Raw genomic sequence first — 20,967 nt, forward strand, 5'->3', positions numbered from 1 at the left:
TTCTGACCCTGGAAATCTCCAGAGCATGAGGGCATCAGGACAAAGATGTCCAAAAACGTGACACCTGAGAATGTAAAACACTCAGTGCCTTTTTAGCTGATATGTAATTTACATTGTGTGTGTGTACATATATAGTATTTCTCATATATTTTATATATAATGTAAATCACAGGGCATTCATCAGAGGGACAGTGTGACTTCTATCAGGTATATGGTTATTGTTTATGAGAAAATATAACCATGGTTTCGGCAGATAAGGGACAACTAGGTCCAAGGACAGGTGCTCAACCTTCCTCTTGCCTTCTTCAGGTTCTTACATGTCTTTGTTCCTCCAGGAAGGACACAGGACACAGTTGGCTGTTCTCAATGGCTAGAGACAGGCCAAATCCCAAATTGTGAGAGGATACAAGTGTATGTAATTTTTTAAATTATGTATATGTATACATGAGTATAAGTGCCCACTGAAACCAGAAAAGTGACTTTCAAGGCAGAAGGCCGAAAGGCACCTGGAGCTCACACTACACCTCACCTTGGAAACCAGCCTCCAGGCTATAAGGAAACTGGGGGGTGGGGGTGGGAGGCTGTGAAACGGAGAATGTTCCCACTAAAGACTCCAGAAGCCCCAACTGCCAGCAGCAAACTCAGACCCGTGAGTACCCAGCAGCTCAATAGTATTAGAAGACTCTAGTATAAATCCTCCAACTAGCTCAGAGCTCCAGGGATTGAAAATACAGGACAGACTTATGACAACTGGATTTGAGAGTATGTTGGGAGTGGTTTCTACCTTAAAGTGAGTTTGTTTATAATTTACTTATTTAGGTTTTTCAAGACAGGGTTTCTCTGTTGCTTTGGAGCCTATCCTGGAACTTGCTCTGTAGACCAGGCTGGCCTTGAACTTAGTATGTGGTTGAGGATGACCTTGGAATTCATGTCCTCTCCTTCCACCCTGCCTGGTTCACATGGTGGGGCTGGGGGTTGAAGTCTTGTTCTGTATGCTAGGTAAGCATCCTGCTAACTGAGCAGTACCTCCACCCCCTTTGTGTCTTTATGCAAAGAAAACACATTTATATCTCTCACCTGTGATTTACAGATGAGAAAATCCTGGGGTCCCTGCTTCTGGGCCATATTGAGGTGGCTACCTGTATTCTTTAAAGTACTTTATTGACATTTTCATGTTCTACTATGCAAAACTATTATCTGCTTAAAATTTCTCAGTCTCTTTAAAAGAACCCTGGTCATGGAGCAGCTTCTTTGGGACCTCATCCCCATAGCAGTTCAATGAGCAGGTCCTGTAACAGCCAAAGGTCTTCCCTCCAGGACAGACAGTGCCCTGCTGGGGACCCAGCCTTTAATGTCAGCTAAAGGCCCCCAAGGGCTCTCCTACATGGAGCTGACTGCCTGGCCCATCTCCAGCTGGGCAAGTGTTGAGTTGCAGGCCTCTGATGGGGTCACCCTGGGAGGTATACTCTGGGCCTCATGGGCATTCCAGGGGCCGGCCCTGCAGAGTTCATTGCGTGGACCATCACGTAAGTGCATGGAGAGCTGGAAGGGCCACCAGGACTCGGAGTTCCCATCCGGAAAGTCCAGGGGTCTTTGTCCACACTGTGGGCTACACCAGACTGCTCTCTGCTGTCGCTGAGGTCTCTGTGGGAAGAAAGGAATGTGCTTTTGTTTTGTTTTTGGACTCATCCAGGAACTTAACAGATTCAGTCTAGACCACTGCCCAAGGGGCTATCTCTTCTACTAGAAGTGACCCCCCCACCCAAGCCCTGCAACAGGAGCAACTTCTTCCTGGACCTCAGTTCTCTCATGCCCAGATACCCAAGAAAAGGATTTCCTGGGGCTGCATTAGAGTATGGAGAACCACAGGAGCTCTGTTGCCTGGCCAGGACACGGGGGTGACCCAGGCAGGAAAAGGATGTCTAGGCTTGTCCCCTTTGGGGCCTGGAGCTGGGCCACCTAACTTCTATACCTTCAATCCTCCTCATTCCCCAAACACAAGCCAATTCTCTAGGCTAATTAGAGCTGGCCCTGCACACCTGGTGGCCCCATTCCCATCTCCAGCTTCTACACTTTAGGCCTCTGCTCTCTTCAGGGTACCTAGCTGCCCCTTCTTCTGACATGTGACCCTTTCCTAGGGTGCTGTTTCCTTCTGCCCTCCCTGAGCGGGTTACTTCCACAATCACCTAGAAACATTTCCAGATAGATGCTCCCGCCCACATCTCCCTACCAGGAAAACTACAGGTAGCAGAAATTAAGCAATGGCCCAGTGGCTTTGTGAATAAGTGGATGAAATAACTCGTAAGTGCCAGGATTACAGGCATGTGACAACAAACCTAGTTTACACAGTATTGGGAACCAAACCCAGGGCTTCATGTATGCTAGGCCAGCCCTCTGCCCAATGAGTTATTATATTCCCAATCCCCAGCACGTTTCTTCCCCCTGCCACCCTTGGTGTTTTGTTTAGAGACAGGGACGCATCACATAGCCCTGGCTGGCTTCAAACTCACAGACATCCTTTTGCTAAGGAGTGTGAGGATTAAGGGTGTGTGCCATCATGCCCAGCTAGTATAGGTTATTTTGTTTTTTTTTTTTTCCCCAAGACAGGGTTTCTCTGTGTAGCTTTGGAGACTGTCCTGGAACTCACTCTGTAGACCAAGCTGGTCTAGAACTCACAGAGATCCACCTGCCTCTGCCTCCCAAGTGCTGGGATTAAAGGTGTGTGCCACCCCCGCCTGGCGAGTTTTAAAACCTTATTATAAAGGGGGAAATTTCAGTACCCCCACTTAGGAAGGCGCCAAGTATCTGGAAGAATTTAGGACAGCACTACACACATCAGCAATGCGGGCTAGAGTGCATGCCCCAACAGCAAAATCAGAGGGCAGGCTCAATACCCATGTAACATGGGCTTTGCCTGAGGTGCCGATGGCCCCAGGCCTATGAGCCTCCACCATGCTAGCAGACAGCCCTTTCTGAGCCCCCACTACTGGGTTGAGAGCTCCAGGAAGGCCCCGCCCACCTTAGCATCACTAGAGCTGACTCTTGGGAGTGACCCCCAAGTCAGCATCCTCTGTTTCATGGTGGTTGCCTCCAGGTAGAACATTCACGTCACCCAAAGCAACACCCAGGGACAGTGTTGTGTAACAGTTTCCTCTGTGAGTGAAGCATTCTAACCAGCAGGGAAATCCTTAAGCCGGAAGGTAAAACAACTCAAAGAGCCTCAGGAAGTCCCTAAAACTGACAAGCTCCACTGGGCCACTCCCTGCCAGAGCAAACAATAAGAGCCCAGAATCCCCCTCAGATAGAAGGTGGGTGAGCTGCAGAGACTCTCAGAAAGAAAATCTACAAAGAAGATTGAGACCAGACCAACTGCCTGAAGAAGCAACAAACCAGCTGAGCTGCCTAGAAGAGGATTAGACTAGAGTCACTCAGAAAGGACACTCTTCAACCTCTTCAACTCCCTGCAGGCTGTGCAGTGTGCTCCAGGTTCCCAGCTTTTGTGAGCTGTCACCCATGTGGGCCTTGGTGGTACAGCTGTCTTTGAGTCATTTCTGCTCCTGTAAGTAACCCCAATAAAACTACTGGTCCACCAAATTGGATTTTGGTGGTGCCTGTACTTTGGTTTGTTGCTAGATCCCTATCTGGTTTGAATAGACATGTGTGTTGCATCTTCTCAGGAAGATGCATACAACAGGGAGACAAACATTCCCTACACAGCTCTGTGACCACCCTTATATGTTAACAGTAACATCTCCAAGGTCTAATAGCTGGTATCCATAAAGACATGTGGCCCCAGGAGTTCCTGGGCCTCCTGGTTCAGTCAATGAAAGGGCTGGTGTCTGGTCCAGGATACCAGGTTTCCCTGAGAAACAGCATCTCCATTCTCCCATCTCACAGGATCTGGTCATAGCACTATTGAAGGGACTCTGGCCAGCTTGAGTGTGATGTCCATGGCTCTGGTAGGCCTTGCTCTTCTCCACATTCCCGCCACCTTGCTGAAAACCACTAGATTACAATCCTAAAGCTATCCACCAAGGTCTATTCCTTTATTTGGCCACTTTCTTCTCCTGAGGCTGACTATCAAATCTAGCAATCAAAAAGCTCCCTTTGGTTCAACTAATTAACATGCCTAATTAAAATCAAACACTTCATTCTAACACAGGGTTTTCCCCCTTTACCTTTATGAACCACCATTTGCCTGTGTGCCATGTCTGTCTCCCCTCTATTCAGAGGCAGTCCTTTGTCCCTCTGGGACAAATACCCATCCCCTTCGTCCACTATCTCCTTTACTACAGCATCCTAGTCCATTCTAGCACAGACCCCCCCCCTTTTCCTCAACCTAAAAATGACACCTGCAAAGTTATTTGCTGCTGTTTTCTGTCTGAGTCAGAAAGCAGCCTCTAATTTTTCTTCCCCACTTAATAAAGGATCTCTCTGGGAAAACAGGTGTTTGGGTGTGGCTTGTGCCTAATTCAGGATCCAGGGGGTCTTTTTCAACTATAATGCAGAGGTAAGGACAACAGAGGAATCTGGAAGCCACCTTAGGCAACCTGACTATACAAAAGTAAATGCCTTATCCCAAACAGTCTCAACCAAACCACATTCCTCATAAGAATTGGCTGAACTAACTTGTGAGGGACAAAGAATCAAACCATTTAGGCTACCTGACCTAAATCATTCACTCCTAGGATTACCCCAAAGATGCTGCCTCAGAAAGATAACCAATCAGGGGAATTCTAGTGGAAAGCCTGAAGGCACAGCCAGTTTCAGACGTTATATGATGAGACAGGTAGATGGATACTTCCTTTGCAACCCTCAGGCTGGATACACCATATGGGACATGGAACCATACAGGTGGCCATCTCCATGCCTCAGTTTCCTCTCCAACACAAGGACAGATGCAATAACAACAATCAGTTTTCTCTCCTATACAAGGATAGAGACAATAACAATAATCACAGCCAGTATTCTAGAGCTCTCAGATGAGCCCAGGGCAGAGTTACAGACCTAGACTTGGGTCATCTAAACAGTGTAAGATATGCTACATGGCGGTGCACGCCTTTGCTCCCAGCACTGAGAAGGCAGAGGCAGGTAGACCTCCGAGTTTAAGGCCAGCCTGGTCTACAGAGTGAGTTCCAGGACAGCCTCCAAAGCTACAGAGAAACCCTGTCTCAAAACACAGCGGAAGATACAAGCCCTAGATTCCTGCAGGACAAACAAGGCAGCTGAGGTGTGAAGCCATGACTCCATAGGGAAGCCAAGGGGTGAGCTGGTGGGACAGTGAGCAGCACCAGCTGACCAAGAATGCAGTGAGGCAGGGCTCCTGCAGCCAAGTAAGCCATGGGAGCCAAAAAGGGAAGGGAAGAGAAGGGTAGGGGATGGCTCTCCTGGAAGTTTCTGTATTCATGGAATTTTCTTGCTGGGTGTGGTGCTAATGCCTATAATCCTTGCACTTGGGAGGTAAAAGCAGATGAATCCAGAGTTCAAATTTGTGATCAGCCACAGTGAGTTTGAGAGTAGCTTGGGTTTTATGAGGCCTGGACTCAAAAAAAACTGATTCTTTTTTTTTTCCTCAAAAAGAACATGACTTCACTATGAAACTATAGCAACGAAATTAACACAGAAAGGAGAATTAAAGACCTCATTGTGGCTCCTTCTGCATGACACACTGGAATCTCAAGACAATAAGCAAAATCATTCTTCTGGTGACCCCCCCCCCCCAAATCACCGTAGATCCAGGGGGATCACTTTGGATTCAGAATCCCCTCATGCCCTGATGATAGAGGAACCTAGGGGACTCAACCTCAGCACAGGGACCGCAGGTTTCTCCCTGGCAGTGTGTGACCTGTTGTAGTGGTTCCTAACGTTCCTAATGCTGCAACCCTTTAACAGTTTTTCATGTTGGGTGACCTCCAACCACAAAATTATTTTCATTGCTACTTTATATCTGCAATTTTGCTAGTGTTGGGAATTGTAAATATCTGTGTTTTTATGGTCCTAAGTAACCCCAGTGAAAGGGTCATTGAACCCCCAGAGGTGTTGTGACCCAATGGTTGAGAACTGCTGCTGCTCTGGTGGTTTGGATGATGAGCAATGTGCCCCATAGGCTTGTGTATTTGAACACTTAGTGCCCGGTAGGTGGCGCTGTTTGAAGGTTATGGAACATTTGGAGGTGCTGCCATGCTAAGGAAATCTCACTTAACTGGTGGTAGGCTCTGTCAGTTTACAGCCTCTCCCCACTTCCGGTCTGCTCTTTGCTTTCTTTCCATGTGCAATTTAGAGGTGATCTCTTGGCTTCTTATTCCAGCTGACTCTGGTGTCAAACTTTCTTCTGGAGTTGCTTTTGATCATGGTATTTTTATCATAGTAATAGAAAAGTAACTCATATAGCCCTGCTTGGAAAACCCCTGGTGAGAATTCACAATTCAGTGTGCAGTGTGGAGACACCAGAGACAATGTGTCTGTGCTGGTTAGTTGTGTTTTGTTTGTTTGTTTGTTTGTTTTTTTCCATCCACGGTTTCTCTATGTAGTCCTAGCTGTCCTGGTACTCTCTGTACTCTGTATACCAGGCTGGCCAAAACTCAGAGACCCACCAGCCTTTCTCTGCCTCCCAAGTGCTAGGATAAAAGCATGTGCCACCATAAGCTATAGTTATCTGAGAGGAGGGAGCCTGAGAAAATTCTTCCATAAGATCTGGCTGTAAGGCATTTTCTTAATTAGTGATTGATGTGGGAGGGTCCAGCCGATCATGGGTGGTACCATCCCTGGGCTGGGTTCTGTAAGAAAGCAGGTTGAGCAAGCCAGAGTGAGCAAGCCAGTAAGCAGCTCTCCTCCATGGCCTATGCATTAGCTCCTACCTCCAGGTTCCTGCCCTGGTTGAGTTTCTGTCCTGACTTCCTTCAGTGATGGACTATGATGTGAAAGTATAAGCCAAAATAATCCTTTCCTTCCCAACTTGCTTTCTGATCATGCTTTACTACAGTAATGAGAAACCCTAGTTAAGAGAGGGCATCCATACGAGACCTCCAGCCTGAACTTCAGGAGTCCAGAGTCCAGAGGCTGAGTGCAAAGGCAGATACACCAATGCCAACTGCAACCCTAGGAGTGTTTTCTACTCCACCTACCATCAAGGCAGCCAGATTCTAGAGTTAGAAAAGGCATGTCTCAGGGCTGAGGATATGGTTCAGTTGGTAAGAGTACTCGCCCAGCATGCACAAAGCGCCGAGTTCAAGCTCTAGCGTTGCACTTGGAAGGTAAAGGTGGGCATACCAGGAGTTCAGGGTTATCCTTGGCTACATAACAAAGCTTAGGCTACATGAGATCCTATGGGGGGGCAGGGAGGGTGGGAGAGAGGGACTGTGCTTTTACTAGTTCACTAAAACAAAAATATAAAGTGTATCAAGAGAGAAAAGGCCATAGCTGCTGCCCACCTGGCACTATAGAGCAAGTGGGAGGGTTAGGATGCCAGTCAGGGCAGAGCACTGCTGGGACAGCTTTGGGGTTGTGAGTTGAGGCACCAGAGAGATAAGTGCACCTGAGTCCCCAGAATGTGGGTGGCCAGTGTTCCAGGACCTGTCAGAGCTTGGGCAGGGAAAAGGGTACCCCAAGCACTCCCCCAGTCTGTGACCCGGGCAACCCACGTGGTGAAGCTGTGGTTGTCATGGGCCTGGCTGTGCTGAATCCCCGGCTTGCCACCGCCGCCGCCGCCGCCGCCACCACCACGGCCACTACCACGGCCACCACCGATGCTGCTGCTGTTATTGCAGTTGTGTCCCTTGAGGCCCAGGTAGGCAGCCTGTACCGTCTCCAGGTCCTCGCCTCTCAGCTGATACCAAAGCTGTGCCGTCCTGGAGGAGAGAGTTTAGGATGAAGGACCTTGAGGGGCCCCTCGTCTCCCAGCTGTGCACATGCAGAAACGTCTTTGCCCAGCTCCTGTTGGCTCTGGGTGGCAGTGGCCCAGTCAACAGCAGCAGAGCATGGGAGCGGACACCTGTGCTGTTCCATGGAGCAGCCAGGGACGGGAAATGAATGTAGGCTCCAATGAAAAGCAGCTTATCAACAGGAGGTGGCAATTTCTCGCAAGCGGCAGTGTTGACTGCTGAACACCCCATGTTGTTAGTCACGGAACAAACAGCACGGCTTCTAAAAAACTGTTTACTCACTCATTTATTTCTGCAGCGCTGAACAGCACATACAGGACCTTCATTTTTTAAATTACATTTTTATTTTGTGGCGAAGGGTACATGTACCACAGGGCACATGTGGAGATCAGAGGACAACATGTGGGTTCCAGGGTTAGAACTCAGGTCATCGGATTTGACAGCAGAGCCTTTTACCCAGGAGCCTTCACACCTCCCCAATAGCACCCTCAGCAGTGAGTAACATGTCAATTTCTGTGTGTATGTTTAAACACAATGAAATAATGTGAACAAAGAAGTCAATTGCTGCCAGGTGTGGAGGGCCACCCCTGTAGGGGCATCTATCTGTGGCAGCCCAAAATGCCACCAGCACAATAGACTGTCATGTGTGTGTGCAGGTTCACGAAGTGTCCCCTGTATGTGGGCAGGGAAGTGGCTCAATGGGGGAAAACATTTGCTGCACAAAATGAGTTCAAATCCCCAGAACTCATGTAAAAAGCTGGACACATGATATGAGTGTCTGTAATCCCAGTATTCCTGAGGAGACAAAAGGTGGAAAAGGAGAATCCCTGACAGACACCCAAGGTTGTCCTGTGACTTCCACATGCATGCACCCATGTTCATACATGACCAACTGCACATACACACAGGCATAGAAAGGCCACACACTCAAGTGCAGACACACACGTGGGAGCGCTCTCTCTCTCTCTCTCTCTCTCTCTCTCTCTCTCTCTCTCTCTCTCTCTCTCTCTCTCTCTCACACACACACACACACACACACACACACACACACAGTCCTGTATCTTCACAGCCCAGCTATATGCCTCAGAATCCCAAGAGCCATATACTGTGGCTGTCCCCATGAGGACAGATGGGGCCCATGGGACCCTCAGACACTGCCCCAGGATGCCTGACAGGCATGATAAGCAACCCCACAGCCAGGCCACCTCCTGCCACTGTACCTGTCTGCACGCTGCTGCTCACTCTTCTTCACACACTTGAGGAGACAGCAGGTGAGGAAAGCCATGGACATGAGCAGGATGATGGCACAGCTCACGATGGAGGAGATCACTGCCACCTTGAAGCCGAAGGTCTCATGTGGCGGCACAGCTAGAGGGAGAAACCAGCAGCTCCTGGCACAGTTGACCCTGACCTGCCAGGCTCAGGGTCGTTAGCATGGGGCCCACAGTGAGCTCCATTTCGGGGGAAGGCATTCAAGGCTCCAGTGGCTAAGGCAAAGATTTGGGAGAAGATATTCTCAAGAGGTGGCACTTGAGGTGGGTTTGGCAGGGTGCACCAGAGCTCACAGAATGGCACACTGGGTAAGTTCTAACAAGGAGTACAACATGGAGGCACCCGGCCCCGACCCACTGCAGCCTTGACTACAGAAGGCACCAGCAGAGCACTTTTTACAATGCCCAATGCAAGTCTTCAGGGGCCTTCTCAGCTCATCTTCCTGAGAGGGGCAAAGACAATGGACATGGCTACCCTTGTGCAGGGTCAGCTGTGCGACCTCAGCTGTCAGCGAGAACAGGTTCCATTAGGTTCTCAGGAATAGTCTTTGAAAAAGGCACCAAGATTGTAATTTGAATAAACAAAAACTTGTATAAATTGTAAATGCATAATATACCTACAGCAGGCATAGCCCAGGTCCCCATCCCATTCTTAGCTCCCTGTCTGGATGCTGAGCACTGAGAGTTGAGACTCCAGCTCTCACAGTCAGGCCATGCCTGGACAATGGTGGGTAACAAGCTGTGATATGGGACGCCAGCTTAGAATCATCCACCAAGATACAAGGGTATGCATGCCCTTTGCCCTAGGGGCCTAACCCTGTAGAGCTCATTCTTGGGACACCTTGTCACCACCTGGGCTATGACGCTGACAGGTTAGCCTTGCTACTTTGGGTATTCAATCTCTCAGAACCTAGTCCTTCCAGGCACCCTCTTCTCAAGAGACTGAGCCAATACCAGGGCCTTAAAGGCTCTGAGTTCTGCAACATGCATACACACACACAAGCACCAAACTAATTCGGCTCTGTGCACCAACAAAACACACCAGTCTTCACTTAGGAAAAGGCCACATGAGACACTGGACATCAAGACAGGTTCTGCTTGTGCTACACACACAACTAGACAACTAGGAGGTGCATCTTCCTTCCCGAGACAGGCAATCCAGGGCTGGCACGCACTCCCAATTCCTAGAATTCTTGGCACCTAGAACACCCTTCAGGGTTTGCCTGAGGCATTCATGAAAGAAGGGAGAGTGGGTAAGGAAATGGCTAGGGTTTGTTTCCCCATTTTGCACATGACAGTGACCACATCACTAGTGACCAGTAGGGGCCAGGGCAGCAGCAGGACTGAAGCCAGCCCTGAGTCTGCTATCTGTACTCAGTCGTAGCGGGCAACAGTAGGAAGAGAACCTTCAATGTGGAGTAGCCAATGACAGGACACCAACTACCTTCAACGTGAATACGACAGTACATGGGGTCCCCACCTCACCACCCCCACCAGCAGCTGAGCTGGGGCCTGGGGCACCTGGGGGGGGGGGCTTACCTTTACACACAGGGCTTTCTGAAGACCAGTCAGCAATACTGCCATTCCAGGTACAAGTGAGGAGGCCAGACCCCACCATCTGGTGTCCAGAGGGGCAGTGAAACATGAGCACAGTCCCCAGAGAAGTGCCATTTCCACGGACGACTTGCAAGGTCCCTCGAGGGGGCGGGTGGAGCTGAACACAGGTGGCTGTAGAAGGAGGGGGCTGTGAGGGCTGGGGTATGGTCAGCGGGGGCAGGAGGCGCTGCCACCGCGCCTCAGGAGGAGGTCCTCCAGACCTGGGCTGGCCTTAAGTGAATAAAATCTATAGGGTCTGAGGACTGTGACCAGACAATGACAACACACAATGATTAGATAAACATTGCTCCAAAGGCAGGAGGGGTGGACATTGGTGGCACATGCCTTTAATCCCAGCACTCAGGAGGCAGAGGATCTCGAGACCAACCTGGTCTACAGAGTGAGTTCCAAGACAGGCTCTAAAGCTACACAGAGAAACCCAGTCTCCAAAAAAAAAAAAAAAAAAAAAGAGAGAGAGAGAGAGAGAAAACAAAACAAACAAAAAAAAACACCTGTGAAAGCCACCAGGCCCAGTTGCAAGTGCTATTAACCATGGTGTTGCCCCTCCAGCCCCAAGGTGGCTGAGATGAAAAGAGAAAAAGATGAGGGTGTCACTCTCATACTGCACTTGCCTAACATCAAGGCTCTGGGTTCCATCTCAGCACCACACAACTAATGATGATGATGAAAACCAGTATCCCCTGGGGCAGAAAAGGGAGGAGTCTGGTGAGTGTGAGGGCTTATGTGGCCTCCACTCTGGTGAGGAGAATGTCTGCCTCTGAGCCTAGCCGGACAGCAGACTCTAGAGAGCACCCCCCATCTCTAGCAAGAAGCACAGGCTTACTCATTCAGGTACAAACAAATGTGCTGATTCACAGCTGCCAATTATAGTAAAAGGCCCTGAAGCAGGGACAGCAATGTTGTCCTTAAATAGGGACACAGGAAGGCCAGTGAGAAGCTAGCTCAGCTGGTAAAATGCTTGTCATGAAACCATGAAGACCAGTAACCCTGAGCTAGCTCTCACTGGCTTTGGGTCATTAGCTGTCACAGTTACAGCCATAACTTTATTTTATTTTAGAGGGTGGTTTCAAGACAGGGTTTCTCTGTGTATCCTTGGCTGTCCTGGAACTCACTTTGTAGACCAGGTTGGCCTTGAACTCACATCTACCTGCCTCGGCCTCCTGAGTGCTGGGATTAAAGGCGTGCACCACTACTACCTGCCCATAATTTGAACTCTCGATTCCAGGGTCTCATCTCTCTTCATGAAGCACCAGCTCTGTCTCCACAGATATCAGGGTAAGACTAAAGGATGCTGACTTCACAGACTTATGGTTCGCACTCCCCCTTTGCCTTCTCAGAATCCTGCAATGTGGAAACACACTATCCCGCTGGCCAGCAAAGTGGACATTTTGCAGCTGTAGTAGACATGGCTGGGCAGACACTGGCCAGCCCCAGAGCTCTTCACCAGGATGCCAGGCAGCCAACACTTCCCAGTCCTCAATTTAGAGTCACAACTTCTGCATTCTTCTGCAGCTGAGCTGACAGAGCGGAGGCCCACCCTGACCACCTGCCACCAGCCTGGTCACAGCCAGAGAGGAGGTGGCGGTGGGGGAAGAAGCCCCCACAGTGGCCTACCGGCACAGTGCTTTACTGAACTAGAGCTTCATCCCAAAGGGACCCGGCCGGCAGGAGTGGCCAGAAGCATAAGTATCCCCCATATGGGATGGCCATGACAGGCTTCAGCCTTCTACGTACCCAAGGCTGTGAAGCCAGGGCATCTAGTTCAGGCTTGCCTTTATCACCTGGGAACTTCTTACCCTGGGTTTGTACCATCACTTGCAAATGGACACCCCAGGCAGCGATGCCAGAGGACTGGATGCAGAAAAGACTGTGGCCCATCAAGGAAACCACCCGTGGTCCACTTCCCCTAAATAAATATGTCTTAGTTGCAGAGCGGGTGGGGCCCCGCGGTGTCCCCACTTGGTTCGCACTATGTCTGTCAACAGCCACATCCGGTGCTCTGGGGAGGGCTCTGCTGGGACACGGTGCCTGTCCTCAGCTAGTGACTATAGGCCTTGGTACACCTCGCAGCCAGGCAGTCACGAATCTTAAAGTGCAGATTTCCTGACCTGTCATTGAGCCTCATAACTGTGGGGGATGAAGGGTGAAGTCACCAACAGCAACCAAGAAAAGAGGACCAGTCAGCCCTGCCACATTGGCTGTCAGAAGCCCAGGGGCTCCCATCAAACTAAAGGGCTAAATAAAACTAGAGAGGCACTTCTAGTGCAAGCCCAACAAGAGGAATGGCAGCCCCTGAGCAGAAGGTATGAAGAAGGCAGGGAGGAGAGAACAGCCTGTGGCAGACTTGGGGAGACTGGGATGGAGGGGCTTCAAGTACAGACCTGGTCCCAAATAAGGCATTTCTAGCCAGCCCTCTAGGGGATTCACAGGGTGTAGAGCCCAGCCTCCTAACTATTGTTTTTCCATTTTAAAAAGAGAAATAGGGCTGGGCGTTGGTGGTGCACACCTTTAATCCCAGCACTCGGGAGGCACAGGCAGGCGGATCTCTGTGAGTTTGAGGCCAGCCTGGTCTCCAGAGCGAGTGCCGGGATAGGCTCCAAAGGTACACAGAAAAACCCTGTCTCAGAAAAAAAAAAAAAAAAAAAGCGAAATAGAAGAGTTTGGGCAAAGAACAGAGGTGGACAGTGGGGATAAGCTGTTCCTCCTTGTGTTTGTTATTCAAGCAGACTTCCGGCCAGGAGGGCCCAACTTCCTTTAAAACAGAGTTGAAGGAAGCACAGAAAAAAATGGCCCTGCCTGGGAGTGTCTCCCCAACATAAGCCCCCAGATTTTTCCCCCATAGTAGGGCAGGGAAAGACATATGGGTTCCTGGATCTGATCCAGCAGCAAGTTCCAGCCCACATTCCACACTGGCCTCAGACTTCCCCATCTGCAAAATAGGTATTCAGTCCTACTGAGTCACAGGGAGGGTGGGGCTACATGGTAGAGATACTGAGGCAGGGCTGGTTGACAGCATTTGCCTAGGTGGACTTGAGCAGGTGTGCACCACCACATCGGGCCTATACCACACCGAGGCTGGAATCCAGGGCTTCATGCATGCTAGGCAAGTCTCCACCAACTGCACTACATCCCTCAGTAGGACTTTAAGCCATGTCTTAAGCACTCCAGACCACGGTGGTAACTAAAACACACGTGTGCACGCACACATGCAGTCTCCAGTCTCCCAAGTTCACAGCACAAGGGACCTCCATGCCCTGACAGGGGTCTCTTTCACCCATCCCTGGGCCTGCAAGGGCACTAGATTCTACTCTGGGGTGAACTCATCTTCTAGTTGAGGCTGAGGCCCATGGATCTGCCCAAGGCAAACACCAGGGTGGGCACCTAAGTTTCCTCAGCCTCAGATGGCCTTTAAATGAACGCACAGACAGCACCAGGCAGGGAGAGAGATGCTGTCTAAGTCTATGAGGCCAGTGACTCTCTGGGGGCAGTGGAACAGGCACTCAGGAGGCTCAAGCAGGGCGGAGAGCTCAAGGCCAGCATGAGCGACACAAGCAGACCTACCTCTTGAAGGGATACTTCAAGGCATTACCAAGAGCCAGGCGTGGTGCTGCAAGCCTTTAGATCAAGCACTTGGGAGATGGAGGCAGGCAGATCTCTGAGTTAGAGGCCGGCCTGATCTACAGAGCGAATTCCAGGACAGCTAAGGCTACATAGGGACCTTTTCTTGAGGGGAAAAAAAAAGTACTTACAGAGAGACTCCCAACTCAACCTACAGACCCCCCAGTTACTCCTCATCGATACTCCACAGACTCCATCTGCTCCTCCACTGTTCAAAAACATTCCATCGAACCCAGGCCCAGCGGGCATACAACTTCCTAACTCAACCTGAAGACACCCATGTTCCCAGGAAAGCAGCCAACTAAGTAACAACAGGTGGCTTTCAGCCCTCTCTGTGCACCAACTCTGGACACTGGACATGGCATGGCCTGTAGACCTTCACTGTGTCCAGACCCTCCCACCTCTGGGCAAACTTCTGGTACAGTTTTTACCCTGGGGGCCACTTTTTTGTTCCATGTGAAAGGAAACCATCAAGAGAGTGAAAAGCAACAGAAAAAAAAAGAAGCAAATGGGATTAATATTAACATGAAAAACACACCATGACCCAGCTTGGTCCTCTAGGCTTAGAACAGTGCAAAGGACGGATGTGCACAGCAAGGTGACCCTCCCAGCCCATGAGGGTCTCTAGCCTGTCCCACCCGACATCTCAACACAGTCCACCTGCAGTAGCTGGGATCCCAGGTCCTTCCACCCTGAGGTGCACATGGCTGGATCTGGGAGGAGTCCCTCTCCTCCTCCCCCAGTCCTTGAAGCCAGCTGGATGCCTGAGAAAGAGCCTTGTTTGTTAATCTTTTATCTGGAACCTTGGACCACAGGCAGCGGGGGCCAGCAACTCTGTCCTTCCTGGGGCCCATGCCCCCCTCACCCTGATGTTAATAAGTTCCCTTTTATGTTGGTAGAGGCTGTTTGAGTACAGGGAAAGGGAAGGCAGGCCTTTGGGCACAGCCTCACCAGAACCTGGTAGCTAGGTTTGTGTCTCTACCTGCCAGTGAGCCCTTATGTAATTTTGCTCTGGGTCTGCATTTCTCCAAGTGCCAAGTGTGAATCATGGTGATGGTGATGGTGGGGGGGGGGTCAAAGTTTTTAGAGATGACTGACTTAGCATACACAAGCACTCTGACAGCAGAGACACCAGCAGCCAGGACAACATGTGGCTCTAACACTGGCTATGACTCCCCTGGGAAGCCATCTGTCCCTTTGGAGCCTATCTTCCCATGCCCCTGAAACCGTGGGCCAACTAGGCTGGGCTCCACATCATTGGCTGTGTGCTCCCTTCCATGGCAGGGCAGAGACTATTCTAACCAACGAAAATGTAACCCGGAATATTCTGGGGGAGTATATGATAAGGGGAGGCGAACCTCACGCTGATTCACACTGGCTATCACTGGGCCTCAGTTTACCCTATATGATATGGGCACAGCAGGCTTCAATGATGAAGCAAGAGCACACTCAAAAGGTACACCTGCACCTATCCACCAAGTTTCTTTTTGTACTTTTCAAGGTCCCTCCCGGAGTTACCAGGAGGTGGCTTCTAGCCACCGGAACCCTGTGTTCCCGGAAAACCTCCCAGACTAGAGTCCAGGAGCAGCCTGGGAGCAGAGCCAAAACTGTCCATCCAGTCCAGATAGGAGACCCTGGCTGAAGGGGGTGGGGCAATGGCAACACTCTTCGTCCTGCACTTAGCCAGTCTTTCCTACCTACAGGGAACCACAGACTTCCAGAATGCCTCTGGCCTATTCAGTAGTGGGCCCATTCTACAGATTGTGGGAGCCACGCATCCCAATTACTCTACATCCCAATTATTGTTTCTTTTTCTTTTCTTTCTTTTTTCTTTTTTGTTGATAACACCAAACTATCTCCCTGTGGCTTCAGGCCCCTTCTTTTGCCTTCCTAGCACATTAAACAAACAGGACAGGCGGGAAGTCCCAGCACTACATTATTCAAGGACAAGGCCTCTCTTTGTACTCTGCTAGTCCTGCCCACAGCCTGGAGGCAGGAATACACCACTTCGCTTATATCTCGTAAGGGAACTGAGGCACAGAAAAAGGACTCATCTCAGGTTTGAGGAGACTACAACCAAAACTTCAACAAGGGACCCTGTATCTGGGACCCGCTTAGAAGCTGGGCCCAAAGGACATACTGCAAGAACACTAATCTTTCCTGAAGCCAGGCAGGGCAAGGGGAAACCAAGACACTGGACTCTCAGACCTTTTGAGTATTCCTATGCAAATAGCCTTTTGTATGCAAACTCAGCAGGGTCTCAGGCCACCCTAGGACCATGGGCTAACCTTGGGCAAGACCAACCACCTCTTCTAGCTAGTGACACCTATTCCTCCAGGCTGCTAAGCAGAAGATAATCACAGAGTACCCCTTCTCCAGCATTACCAGGCCCAAGACTGGTCTCCCCAAACACAAAGGCACTCCTGTGAAGTAAGAATTGGGAAGCTAAAACTAGGCGCACCTGTGGGGCCAACAACGGCCCTGGAACAGGTGGGACGGTATCAAATAAATCAAACCCACTAGGGTAGCAGTTCTCAACCTGTGTCAGGACACTCTTTGGGGGGTTGAACAACCTTTTCACAGGGGTGGCCTATGACTATCAGAAAACACAGATATTTACATTATGATTCTTTTTTTAGGTTTTTCGAGACAGGGTTTCTTTGTGTAGCTTTGGAGCCTATCTTGGCACTCACTCTGGAGACCAGGCTGGCCTCGAACTCACAGAGATGCTCCTGCCTCTGCCTCCGGAGTGCTGGGATTAAAGGCATGCGCCTCCAACGCCAGGCTACATTACGATTCTTAACAGTAGCAAAATTACAGTTATGAAGTAGCGACAAGATAATTTCATGGTTGTGAAGTCGCCTCAACATGAGGAACTGTATTAAAGGGTTGCGGCATTAAGAAAGTTGAGAACCACTGTAGTACGGTGAGGGCAATGCTATCTTCAGTGCAATGGGGTCAAGCCCTCCTCAGAGATACCTTCATGCTGCACAGGACTGAACTCTTGGGGAAAATGCAGGGTTCCGTTTTGGCTGTTTGTAAAAGTTACCAAAGCTGACAACAGAACCCTCTTCAGCAATTTTAGGTCTCCTTCCAGAGACCTCTGACCTTTGACAGCCTAGGCGCAAGCCGGGTGGGTCCCCGCTGCTGGGTGACCGCAGCCTGTTTGCTCTCACAGGCTCAGTTTCCCTTTTTATAAAGTGAGGCTGGAGGAGTCACCAAAGAATTCCAAAGATAATACTTCTCTCCCGCCCAGAGGTCACCCCGGCAGCTCCCTCCGCCCCTGGGCCGTGCACCCAGCCAGGTGAAGCCGATTCCGACTTCCGCAGGCGTCCGGGACGGCGGCGGGGCGACCATCGCCGAACTCGTGCAAGCGCTAAGTGATGCCTGCCGCCTGGTTCCAAGTAGCTCGCCGCCCGGTTTCGGCTCAGCTGGGGTCGCCCGTTGGATCGCTGGGAAGTCGGGAAAGTTCGTTCTCTGGGAGGCCGTGGGGGGAGCGACGCACGCCCCCTTCCTAGACTCGGTCCCCAGCACGGCAGCCCCTCGCCCCTCCGCTCCTCGGTCTACGAAAAGGGCGCTGAGCCCCGCGGCCCCAGCCCTCACCTGTCTGGTTCCGTGGCACCGGCGTTGTGGTCGTGGTCCCGGTCCGCCCCCGGGGCCTCGTCCTGCCGCGGAGGGTCGCAGACACCCGGCTCATCCTGAGCGCTCCGCAGCGGTCAGAGGAACCTGCCTGGGCGGAGGCGGGGCCTAACGGAGGGGCGGGCCTCTGGGAGGCGGGGCTGTCTCTAGCCACACCCAAGGCACGCCTCCAAGATGCTAGTGGTGAACTTTAGTCAAATCCCGCCTACGCCTTGGGGTGGGGTCGGGTTGACTGAGGTGCGGACTGGACACCTGGTGAGGAGGTGTTTTTTTTTTTGGTGAGGCGGATTTTTGAGGATCCCCAGGCTGATCCCTTGAGCTAGAGTCCCTCTTGTAGCAGGGACTGCATACCTTTCCGCTCCGCACCCTTCTCTGGACACGAGGGACAGGCGGGTGACTTTGGAGAGTGCATGTCCTGGTAGATAACAGAACCGGGCTCCAGCCAAGCAGGCTCTCCAGCCTCTGCTTTCTGAGCCATGAGAGATGCCTCTTCATTCTCCTCTGGAATCAGGGTTGGTTACCTCCACTAATATCCCCTTTCCTCTTGAACTTGTGGGTCCCCCGTGATGGCTTTCTTCAATTTCCTTAAGTCGAAATCAAGCTTATGTCCGTTCTGCCACATCGCGAAAGGCGGGTCCATCCACAGACCCCACTATGACACCAACCCCGCTTCCACCTTCTGGTGGAGCACACTCTGAGACACAGTGCTCCCTGCCACGGAGCCAGAGATCCCACTGCCCTGTGTGGCCCCCTCTCAGCCTGTAGGATCACGGATGGGACTCACGGGATCTAAAGTGCGCTTGATTTGCCGGTGGAAGCTGTGACAGGTGTGAAAATGGCACCTACCACACTGTGTAGCTCAGGCCTCGAGGTGTTCAGCAGTGCTGGCCCACAGACTATTTAGGTGGGGATGTTTCCTAGGCCCGCAGAACAAAGCGCTACAGATAGAGCTCCACACAGAACAACAGAATCTGTTATCTCACCCACAGGAGGTGGGAAGGCAGAGATGGGATCTGGGCAGGGCCAGAGCTCTCCAAACCCTCCAGAGAGCATGTTAACTTTTTCTTTACATTTATTTTACTTTATGTATATGAGTGGTTGGCCTGAATGGCACGTCTTTAATCCCAGCACTCCGGAGGCAGAGGCCCGCGGATCTCTGTGAGTTCCAGGCCAGCCTGGTCTACAGAACTACACAGAGACCGTGTCTGGGGGAGGGGGAGAGGGGAATTTCATCCTGAAAACCTTTCACAAAGGACCAAGCCCCTAAAGTTCCATTGTCAAAGGCTAATAAGATTCAAATAGATGTGAACGACTGGGGGGAGAGGGGACTTCTGCTCTTTTTAAAGATGTTTTGCCTTTTAAGAATAAAAGGGATTTTTTAGTAACCCAAATTTGTACCTCCAACTAGCTAGCTGTTAGGGAAAACCAGACTTTCCTTTTTAAATGTTTCTGCCAGGTCCTTCGGAGCCCTCCATGGGAACCACTGGGGTCAGCTTCCTGATGGCAGGTTAGGGGGAGGGGACATGAGTAGGATGCTGTTTATGTCTGGGTTATGACCACTTTGTAGTCCTACCTGGCAGTTACTGGCTCCATCCCCAGGTTCAGAAATGATGGCTTGGAGACACCTTGAGGATGTGTGTTGGGGGCGGGGCGGGAGGGGGTGACTGCTGAACACTGCTACCTACCAGGCCAGTTCAGGAGCTGAGAACACAATAGGGTCTATCCGGAGCTGGCTCCGCCTCCTTCATGCCTGGCTGTTGTAGGGCAGACCTTCTTTCTTCTGGCCTTTTTACTCTTCCCTGTATTTTCTGAATTTGCTACAATGAGTAGCAGTATTCTCTTATCAGAAAACAGGAAATAGGGCTAGCAAGATGGCTCAGTGGGTAAAAGTACTTTCTGTGCAGGCCTGGCAACCTGAGTTTGGCCCCCAGAAGCTACTAAAGGTGGAAGGAGAATACCAACTCCACAGAGTTACCCTCTACCTTCACACATACACATGTATACATACACATAGGCTAAATTAAAATAAAAAACAGGAAACAAATGTTTGAGAAGGGGGAGGGAGGGAATAAAAATGCCCACAGAGATGCCAGAAAACAGCATCCGATCCCTGGAAGCTAGAGTTACAGGCTGTTGCAAGCTGCCTGATGTATGTGTTAGAAAGTAGACTCGGGTCCTCTGGAACAGAGCAACAAGTGCTCTTAATTGCTGAACCAACACTCCAGTTCCAGATAATAGATATTTTTCAAAGCTTCCTGCATGTAAACGGTCTCAAACATACCCAAGGTCCATTGTGCTTTGTAGTTGTCAGAAAAGACAAGGGCTAGTTAATCATGGTGGTCCATGCCTGTTACCCAGCACTTGGGAGGCTGAGGCAAAGGATAAGGAGACCTTGTTTTGAAAACTAAAGCCAGAAACAAAAGAAACAAGGAAGGAAGGAGAGGCAGGAGGGAGAGAGGGAGGGAGGACAGACGAAGGCAGGAAAGGTACGAGATGATGCTCATTCAACAGATGAGGAAACCAAGTCTCAGAGAAGGATCCATCTGGCCCAAGGTCACTCACTAGCTGTTGAGATTAGCCTCATTATGATGATCTGAAGAGTTCCCTTCTAAGCATAGATTTCCAGAGGCAGCCTTGTGTTTTCATTAAAGGGAGGGAGGCTGCTCCCAGATAAGCTGGGAGGTAAGAAGGTGACCTGGTAGCTCAAGGGTGACCAGAGGCTTTAATACTCAGGGCCTGTTAAGCTGCTTTGATACCTAGCACCCACACAGTGAGAAGGCCTCTAGGGCTGGGCCCCAAGTGTGACAGCCTGCCCTCCCTCTCTCCCTCCCTCCCTCCCCCACGATGCCCTCATACATGCTAGACCTGCAGCTGCTTAGTCTTAGCAACTGTGGGTCTCCTGTGCCTTTAGACCTTATGACTTACTAAGGACAGTTTTGAAC

At 50.7% G+C, this 20,967-nt stretch overlaps 1 protein-coding gene across 1 annotated transcript; it reads right to left on the reverse strand.

Moving 5' to 3' along the window:
• Positions 1-1,202: 1,202 nt before the first annotated feature.
• Positions 1,203-18,083, reverse strand: Susd3 (sushi domain containing 3). The gene is made up of 4 exons (XM_035442964.1): positions 17,990-18,083; positions 9,101-9,248; positions 7,641-7,847; positions 1,203-1,644 (listed from the first exon to the last, which is right to left on the reverse strand). The coding sequence occupies exons 1-4, from the start codon at positions 18,081-18,083 to the stop codon at positions 1,449-1,451; spliced, it is 645 nt and encodes a 214-aa protein (XP_035298855.1). The 3' UTR covers positions 1,203-1,448.
• Positions 18,084-20,967: the final 2,884 nt, after the last annotated feature.

Source organism: Cricetulus griseus, chromosome 3, assembly GCF_003668045.3.
Source record: "Cricetulus griseus strain 17A/GY chromosome 3, alternate assembly CriGri-PICRH-1.0, whole genome shotgun sequence".
Lineage (NCBI taxonomy): Eukaryota > Metazoa > Chordata > Mammalia > Rodentia > Cricetidae > Cricetulus > Cricetulus griseus.